The sequence below is a fragment of the Cynoglossus semilaevis genome, chromosome 1, assembly GCF_000523025.1.
Source record: "Cynoglossus semilaevis isolate Cse_v1.0 chromosome 1, Cse_v1.0, whole genome shotgun sequence".
NCBI classification, from domain to species: domain Eukaryota; kingdom Metazoa; phylum Chordata; class Actinopteri; order Pleuronectiformes; family Cynoglossidae; genus Cynoglossus; species Cynoglossus semilaevis.
The window spans coordinates 15,743,354-15,752,974 of NC_024307.1; the positions used below are offsets into that span (position 1 = coordinate 15,743,354).

Below are 9,621 nucleotides of genomic sequence, written 5' to 3' on the forward strand. Positions count from 1 at the left end.
AACAAGACTCTTCCCCATTGTATTAGTAGAGTGAAAATGTTCATTCCAGAACAAACACATCATGATGTTAAAGCTCCAAACTATCAACACCGAAAATTCCTGTTCATTATCGTTCTGTGAAATCTGACATATCTCCAAACTGTGTGCAAAAGTTGAAGGTCCGTAAAAAACCAACCACAGCTGTGGAAATAAATCTTCCATTTACTATAACATTTACTACAGTGGTTTAAAGAAACCACAGAGGAGCAGGCAGCAGGAAGTGAAATTAACCTGCTGCTTAAAAGTGTAGCTACTTGGCTTTGCGTTATGCAAGTGTGAAAATGTTGCCATCTACTGGACATAAACTAAATCTGTATTTCTTAAGTAAACATCCTTAGCTGATACAGTTCACTAACGATTGTCAACATTTACCGTTTAAAATTAAGCATTATTAATAGCGCTGTCAATAGGTTAAAAATTGAGAGATTAATTAATTATGATCTGGTAAGCAAAATTCTTCTTACAATGAAGGCCTATCACTCTGCCTTTGGTGCCATTGGGACGTTTTTGAAATGTAAATTGTGTGTGTGTGTGTATACATATATATATTACTGCTATCCAGTGCCCGAAAACAACCTATTTTCCACAACAACATTGAAAAATTGCATTTTAATATGCCTTAATGTACGTATGTATGCCCTAATGTATATGGCAATGCTTCATTTATGTAGTAGAAAAAATGTTTCTGATAAGAATTATTTTATCACAGACCATTTTTGCCATTTTCTGATTTTACATTTTAAGTGTGGCAACCTGCAGTGTTTTTCTTAAAAGCAGGGGGCGACAAATCACAAAAGATTCAACAAACGTCTACATGACAGCCCATGGTGCTATGGATATGGAGCTATAAAACAAGACTCTTCCCCATTGTATTAGTAGAGTGAAAATGTTCATTCCAGAACAAACACATCATGATGTTAAAGCTCCAAACTATCAACACCGCTTCTTCAACATGATCTTTGTAGTTTTTATATGCTGTTTACTTGAATTTCCAGGAAGTACTGGTAAGAAAAACTAGACAAAATCAAAAGTGTGATATTAAAGATTTTCTGTGTTTAAATGTATCTTCTTTTGTAGGTGCCTCTGACAAACGTGTCATCCAATCACCTTTTTTCATCACTAAGGGAAATGGAGAGTCTGTGGAAAGAGAAATCAACTGTTCCCACAGCATTCCTAGTTATGACACCATTCTTTGGTACAAACAGGACAAACGTGACTTAATATTCCTGGGTTACATTACTGCGACGTTTCAAAGTGTGGAGGTGAATCTTCGGGGAAAAGTCAATTTCCATGGAGCTGGAAGCAGACACGCCAGCCTCACTATCAAAGAGCTTTCTGTCAACGACAGTGCTGTGTATTTCTGTGCAGCTAGTCAGCACAGTGCAGCAGAGTCTCTAAAAGTCTATACCAAAACCCACAACTTAATATCAGACTCACAGACTTGAACACCTGCACACATCTGAACCAACATTAGAGAGAGGATTTGAGAAAAAAGGTTTTACATATAGACTTGAATATTATATTTCACTAAGCCCTGGTAATTAAATATGAAAAGGGAGACTTATCTCCTTCTGTAGGTGCCTCTGACAAACATGTCGTCCATTTCTTTCTAAACTGCAGGTCAAATAAAGGCATTTTTAATTCTAATCTCATTGCCACCATTCTTTAAAGATAATTTTCATATAACATATTTTTTCATATAACAAGTTTTATTCTAAACGAATACTCTGACTGCTTCTTGTATCATCTCCAGGAATAAATAAAATATATTTACATTTGGTTTTGTCCAATGCTTCTGTGTACTTCACTGCAGCCTCAGACATCTACCATAGTGACATTTAGGGTAAATAGTACAAAAAATGATAATGAGTTCATAGCAGAGACGAGTCTTACACTCCTCCCACTAACAGCAGTGACGCCCAACTATTCAGAAGACGTCACACGTGACAATAAAGACATCATGATATTTGGGCTTCTTTAGATTTACTAAGATTTACTTGTACAACATTGGACTGTCCAGAATCAGACTAACTTCAGGATTAGCTCATTCTCATTCGGTTTGACATCGAGTGCAGAGTCACTACAGCTGTGTGCAAGGACTGAAAAAGTATCAGTCAGATCATGGATGTAATAATCATCGTTAAACAGCAGCAGCTGCCCAGACTCATCATCTGTTTACTGTTGTCTTCAGGTAACATTCAGTCTCATTGTCTAAGACAGAGACTCAAATGTTCTGTGAACTATTCAGTTTGTTATTGTAATTAACTCAGGTTTATTGGATGGAGCTGATGTCAACCAACCGTCCATGATGTGGAGAAACAAGGATGACAACACAACCCTTCACTGCAACCACACCAAGGGTGCTGATTACTTTCAAATGTACTGGTATAGACAGCTGCCCGGAGAAACCATAAAGCTCATCGTCTTCACAACGTCTGTCAACAAAAATTATGACTTTGGCAAATTTAGCAAAGACAAGTTTGCAGCCGACAGGCCTGATGTTTTCAGGGGAACGTTGACGGTGAATAACTTGCAACCTGGAGATGAAGGCTTGTATTTCTGTGCTGTGAGTAAACACAGTGGTACAGGGAAACGTGGGCACAAAACAAAAAGCTGGTGTCTTGTATAAAATGAAGGTAAATAAATAAATAAATAAATAAAAAGTGCAGGTCCTGCAGAGGGCGCTCTAACATCACACAATGTCCCACTCAAATTCTCATCTTATTAAATACTCTTTTCTCAGAGAAACGTAAGCTTCAGACTGTTCTATCCCACGATTTTTTTTTTTACACCTGCAGTATGAATATAGCTCCGACAATAACGCAGGTGTTTGGTGTAGAACTTTGACACCTCCCCTCTCTGTTTTACACTTACTGTGTTTACATCCACTCCCTTCTAACGAATGGAGAGAGGAGCTGCTGATGTTGAAGATGATTTCTGTGCTCTTTATTGTCTACTTTCTTCAGTTTCCGAACAGTGAAGGTGAGTTGTTGACCCAAAAGAAACACCCTGAACTACTGGAAGTTCCATGTCTTTATTTTAATCTGTGTTTCCACAGGTGTCTCTGACACCAAAACTGTCATCCAAACACCTGGCCACATCGTGAAGAGGCCTGAGGAATCCGTTGACAGGGAGATCAACTGTTCACACAACATTCCAAACCATGACTACATTCTCTGGTACAAACAGGAGGAAAACAAATCCCTGAAGTACCTGGGGTTTCTCAACCGGAAATATGAGACCGTAGAGAGCGATTTGTCGGGAAAAATTCACATCACTGGCGATGGCAATGAAAAGTCAGAGCTGACTATTTATAACTTGTTCTTGAACGACAGTGGTGTATACTTCTGTGCAGCTCGTCAACACGGTGCTGCAGAATCCCAGCCAGCCAATACAAAATACTCAAGTTAAAGTGAAAAAAAAAAAACAACAGGGTTTCAAACAGGAGCAGCTGCAATCTTTTTATCTGCTTCTTCTCTGAACTTCAACCTCAAAGCAGACGTGTTGAAGAAGCCGACCACAGTACACCACCCAGTTCATAGTAAGGAGGTATAACTGACTGTTTATGTCAGGACAAACATAATCATTGTTCATAAATGTTTTATGTCATGTCGTATAATTCAATTTAAATAAAGTATGTATATCATGAACACTGCAAGGTTTTTACACAGGCGTCCATGCGCTGAACAGAAAGCCTTTAGTCAGCTGATCATACTGTCATACTGCTGCACCATACCACAGCCATTAGCATATGAATTATATGAAACAAACCGTATCTGTCAAAAACTGTCTTCGTCCTGCTAAAAAAAATTTTGAGAAAGAAAAATGTCTACTTTCAATTACAGATTCAGTAATTGAATACATTGAATACATGAATGGAATACACCAATACTGATGAACCAAAACTCTGCTGAGTTCTGCTGATGAAGCAACCAAATAGTCATAATGGCATGTATTTGATTTAGCTCTAGTGCTCATTTTTGTTGTGGACTAGTAAGGAAGAAAAATATTGTTTTGGGTTTCAGTCCAGGGCCAAGGAATTAGCTGACTTTTCCTTCCTCACACTTCCTGGTCTGTGCTCATTTCAGGCATTACTGCCTTAAAGGAACTTTGTGTTGGTGATAGAAGGCATGGTTCAACCACCCAGTCCAACCATGCCTACTGGACGATCCTAGAGTCAAACCATTCTTAAAGTCACGGCGCCCCCCTGCCCGTCTTTGTACAATAGTAATGTTAGTAGTGTTACAGTGTGAGTACTGTAAGACAGTACTCATTCTTCTACCGGTTTGTAAAAACAGTACTGAGATAACTTTGCTTAATAGTATCAAACAAATAATATAAAGATATTCAAATTAGCAAATGCTAAAAAGTAATTGAAAGATATGTAAAATCTACAACACAAAACGTTTTTGAACGCAAAGTAGCTTAAACATTTATAGTTACATAAGGAATAAATGGACACAATTAGCTCAAAGCTACCCACGAACAGAACTAATGTCATTCATAAATTAACCTGAAGATAAGCCAAAAAAAGTTTCGTATATTTAAAAAAAAAATTCTAGTCAACAAAGAAGCCTCTCGTAATAACCTTCAAGTTAAAACAAAAACAGCAGAAAAAATGTTTATAATAATAAATTGAACTTCATTAATCCCACTCTTGTGTTAACAGCAGGTCTGCTGCAACAGGCTGCCCCTGGGAGGCGCCAAGAATGTGGCTCCTCTGGGAATCAAACACAGGACTCACACATCTGCACTCTGCTTCTGAGCCAGGCGTGGTAACCACTTTACAGAACAACAGAAAATGACTGAAATGATCCTGGTTAAAACAGCTGTGGTGTGGAAATATGACACTCCCATTGTAAGCGAGGTGTGTTTTCACCCTGAGAATCATCATCATGCTCATCATCACTGACAGGAAGACAGAAGCTGCTGTGAAGAGTCTGGGTCTGTTCAACATGATCTTCACACTTTTACCATTCTGGTTCCTATGTTTTCCCAGAGTTAAAGGTGGGTTTAAGATATTGAGGATTGTACATAATCAAAAAGTGGATGATTCCTCTTTTCCTCTAATTATGATCTTTTTTTTGGATCACAGGTTCTGCTGACAACAATGTCATTCAAACACCTGCTTTCATCATTAAGAGACATGGGGAAACTGTGAACAGTGAGATTCACTGTTCACACACAGTGTCATATTTTGAAGTCATTCTGTGGTACAAACAGGACGAACACAACAGTCTGAAATACCTGGAATATCTAAACCGACAATTCCCAACCATTGGGAGCGACATGGAGGGAAAAATCACCTTAAAAGGCGATGGCAGTAAATATTGCACTCTCACAGTTTCAAAACTGTTATTCAATGACAGTGGTGTTTACTTCTGTGCAGCAAGTCGACAGTGATGCAAAGTCTCATCCAGTCAATACAACAACTTTCCAGCTAAGAGCAGACAGAGACCAGCTGCTCTGACTGACTCTGACCCCCAACCTCAAACCAAACCTGCAGATATTATCCACTGCTGTGAACAGCTACAGCCCAACCACGTCACACTACTCAACACATACAGAATACAATTTCAGTCTGAAGTAACAGAGATTAGGTCTAAAACTGTGTATGTTTCTTAGACTACAGCATTAAAACAAAGATGTTAAACCTGTTGTGAAAGAAAAATAACTAATACAATAGGACAATAGACGAGGATGTTTCACAACGATTATTCAATTAATTTCTTTAAAAAAGACTTTGGTGGAAATTAAAATACTTTTTGTGGAAATGTATGCCAGTTTGTGTGTATTCATGTGCATGTGTGTAAAATAATGTGATGTCCACACTGTCACAGACTGAAAACATCTAAACTGAAGCATTTCCTTCATCAAGTGGCAAACTATCAAATTGTTTTTGCCAGTGAAGACATAAGTGACCTGCAGGGGGAAGCAAAGCGCCACAAAGGCTCATGTTAAATGTGTCACAACATGATCTTGACTGCTTATTTCCCTGACCAACAGACCATGAACATGATCTCTATCCAAAAACAACTAAACGCTCAACTGTCAGTGTTTTTGTTTCTGTGGATAACAGGTAACGTTGATAAAACTTTGTATTTTATTGTAAATTATCAACCCTGTTTATATTGTAATGTCTCTTTAACTGCAGCCTAATATGTTGATTTTATTTGACCAAAAATGTAAAAACAACATACAGTTCTCACTGAGGGCAACGATGTCATCCAGACTCCCATACCGTGGACAGATGAGGGCAAGAATGCGACAATGCACTGCAGCCACACCAAGGGTGCGCTATATCTCCAGATGTACTGGTTCCAACAGCTGCCAGGAGAAGCAATGAAACAAATAGTGTTCACGCAAGTAAATATAAAACCCGACTATGAGCCGAACTTCAGCGAGGAGAAATTCTCTGTCAATAAACCTGACGCTGAGAGTGGGACACTGACAGTGATGAAGGTGAAGAAGACAGACGAAGGCCTGTACTTCTGTGGAGTTGCTCAACACAGTGATAAAACCACACACGGCAGATTAACAAAAACCCCAGCACAGCATCACAACTGTACAAACCTTTCTACCCTGACTGAGGGGGAAACCGCCGCATCCCAGAATGCACAATAAATTATATTTGTCCTTGCCTAAAAAATACCAATTCATATTTCAGCTTAGTGAGGTATTGTTTTAGAATACACAAGTTGTTTGAAAGGAAATGTGAGAAAATAGAATAAGATTTCAAAAATAATACACAGAGAGGTCTTTTTGGAATCTTAAATAAAGCATAAGGAAAGCTTTCTAAAGGTTTGATGCTTGGTTTTTCTCCATGGCAAATACAGTTGATGTTAGAACAACATAATGCAGGTTCTGGAAGTCACCAGAATCTGAAGAGCCAGTGTTAAGGACACACAACCAAATGTGTTTTCTCATGATCGGTAATCTTCATGATCCAACTTTATCCACAGTGACTTACTGAAGGAATATGTCAGTAGGGGGCACTCTAGCATCATTTAAGCTCAGTGTAAGAATGAGGATCAACACGGAGCTTTAATGCAGCTGCAGGATCAAACCAGATAAAATGCAGCTACGACTGCAGTCCACAACTGCTTATATCTCAACTGCACCCACTGTTATTGTACGGTGCGTTGACTTTGACAACATTCATGGATAAACAGAGTTGCATCAGCGTTGTCATACTTCTGCTTTGGACAAAAGGTGAATTTAACACTAATTTTACAAATTCATGCTTTTATAGATCTGGTTTTAGGTTTGAAATCATTAATATTCATCTGTAATCAACAGGCTTCACTGATGGGAGTTATGTTACACAAACTTCAATTCTGTGGAAAAACAACAGTGACAATGCAACCATGCATTGCAACCAATCCAAGGGTTCGGATTACTACCAAATGTACTGGTTCAGGCAACTTCCAGGAAAAACCATGGAGCTCATTGTGTTAACAATGAGCACAACGAAAGAGCATGACTTTGGAAAATTCAGTAAAGTGAAGTTTTCAGCTGAAAAGCCTGATGCTTTCAGCGGGTCCTTCACCGTGAAGACCTTGGAGGCTGGAGATACAGGGCTGTACTTCTGTGCTGCTAGTCAACACAGTGACACACTCACACAGACAGGCTGAACAAAAACTCTTCAGACCTGCTGTACAATAAGGTGACACTGCTCTATTAGTAACGGCTCACGGGCAGTGTGTAGGTGTGAGCTGGAATCAAACCACAGTTAGGACACCATTTATTAAACGTAAGGAAATTATCAACAAACATGTGCCGGCTAGCTACACACTAGCTTGAGGAGCAGAGCAGGTTGATAACAGGTGCAAAACGCCAGGTTAACACAGATTACAGGTTATGACGTCGTGCAGCTGTTACATAAGTTGCATTGAGGTACCATCGGAAATTATGATTCAGGACAAATGGCTATACAGTGGAAAAAAATTTGATTCAGGACAAATGGCTATACAGTGGAGCCTCTCTATATTGCGGTTCTTCTTTCGCTCCCTCAGTACATTGTGGATTATCTGATGGATACAAAAAAAACATTTTCTAACCTTGTTTACCTAGAGGAAATCAAACAACATTGAGCAAGCTCTTCTGTTCCTCATGCTGATTGGCTCATGCATCGTAGTATCTCTCAGCATCTCCCCTTGTCTGTCCTCCACTTACATAGTACATTGCTGTAAAGTTTATGCTCTTGTTTGGTGAGAGTTGACCCTAATTTAATGCCCTTCGATGCCTCCTAAACCCTCTGATCATCTTCTCAGGCTTCTGTTACTAAGCCCAAACAAAGACGCTGATACAGATGACAGTTAACAACCTTTATTTTCCTGAGTGAGAAAAATTAGCAAGACAAAAAGAAAAATTAACAAATGAAAAAATAACAGATTCACAGAACTGTAAACTGACACTTAATGCTTAGTTGAAAACATAACTTTTCGCAGTAATAAAATACTTTTGCTTATTTTTAATAACCCAGTTGTGCTGTAATACACATCTTTTGAGGCAGAGGATATAAAATACCATCCTACAAACAAATACTTTGATTTCCTGTATGGTCACAGAGACAGCTCAGAAAATGAAAGTCACCCTACCAGAAGAACACCAACCATAAAGGACAAGCTCATCCCAGTCTTCTGCATTATCTTTTACTGTACACCGGTCTCAGGTAAAACTACAGGCTTTATTCATCGAATGTATGCTATAATAAAATGTATCACAAACAATTTGTTTTTATTCAGTATCACCGACAGAGCTGATCTCAAGACGATGCTCCGAGTGTAAACAGTTCCAGGAGTTCTTTCTGTTCCTATTCCTCCAGGTTTGTCCCTGAGTAACACGGTGACACAGATCCCAGGTCACATGTACAGAAGGAAATCAGAAACAGTTTAAATCACCTGTCCACACTGCACTGATGGTTGCGACGGACAGCTGAACCTCCTAGGATATATGATAGAAAACAGATCTGCACTTCAACCTTAGAAACACTGGGGCAGCACAGCAGTGCAGTTTACTTCTGTGCTGCTTGTCATAAATCACTGCTCCTCAGTACAAAAACCTCAACCTTGCACAATACACCGACTGCTGCACTTTACAGTCATTAGGTGGCAGTATACCATTAAATACCTACATTATGTCAGTGAAGGAGTAGTTACTATCAAACCACAAATCAACTGCTTTACTCCTCTTGTATCCTTTAGGAGGTTGGAAATGTGTAACTGCAGTTACACAGAAAAGATTGCAGTTACAGCAGTAACAGTCGACCAACCTACAGAAAAAAGAAAATGATTTTCCTGTTTCCTTTAGTTTTTGGTGTGAACCTTTTTCACATTCTGGTTTCAGGTAAACTCACAAAAATATATGTTGTGGACTTCATTTCCAAAAGTTTTATTTAATTGTATCAAGTGAACCATTGTTATTTGTTTGTTACTAAAATTTGTCTGAAAACACTGTTTAAGCTCATGTCTTGTTTTTTTTCTCCACAGGTTCCTCTCTAAGTGATAAAGTGCACCAGACTCCAGCTGACATGTACAAGAACAAAGACAAAAATGAAACTGCTGAAATCATCTGTTCACA

At 38.8% G+C, this 9,621-nt stretch overlaps 2 protein-coding genes and 1 gene segment (V, D, J or C); 2 read left to right on the plus strand and 1 right to left on the minus strand.

The window, feature by feature from the left end:
- Positions 1–9,621, minus strand: part of ccdc177 (coiled-coil domain containing 177) — a 100,848-nt gene that overhangs the window by 66,405 nt on the left and 24,822 nt on the right. The gene's annotated exons all lie outside the window — the stretch shown is intronic.
- LOC103381747 (uncharacterized) lies at positions 2,025–7,939 on the plus strand. The gene is made up of 8 exons (XM_025060228.1): positions 2,025–2,230; positions 2,310–2,662; positions 3,006–3,021; positions 3,098–3,335; positions 4,925–5,046; positions 5,135–5,203; positions 7,069–7,251; positions 7,339–7,939. The coding sequence occupies exons 1-8, from the start codon at positions 2,161–2,163 to the stop codon at positions 7,671–7,673; spliced, it is 1,386 nt and encodes a 461-aa protein (XP_024915996.1). The 5' UTR covers positions 2,025–2,160; the 3' UTR covers positions 7,674–7,939.
- On the plus strand, positions 2,706–3,580 carry LOC112487124 (T cell receptor beta variable 5-1-like). The segment is given in 2 exon segments: positions 2,706–3,021; positions 3,098–3,580. Coding segments are annotated over 2 exon segments (414 nt in total).

What these genes read in the sequence shown, in the direction of transcription:
- LOC103381747 (XM_025060228.1), top strand. Translation starts at nt 2,161, where the DNA reads ATGGATGTAATAATCATCGTTAAACAGCAGCAGCTGCCCAGACTCATC. An exon ending in ACTGGCGATGGCAATGAAAA is followed by an intron (nt 3,336 to 4,924) that starts GTCAGAGCTGAC and finishes TTTCACCCTGAG; the next exon opens with AATCATCATCATGCTCATCA. An exon ending in ACATGGGGAAACTGTGAACA is followed by an intron (nt 5,204 to 7,068) that starts GTGAGATTCACT and finishes TGTAAGAATGAG; the next exon opens with GATCAACACGGAGCTTTAAT.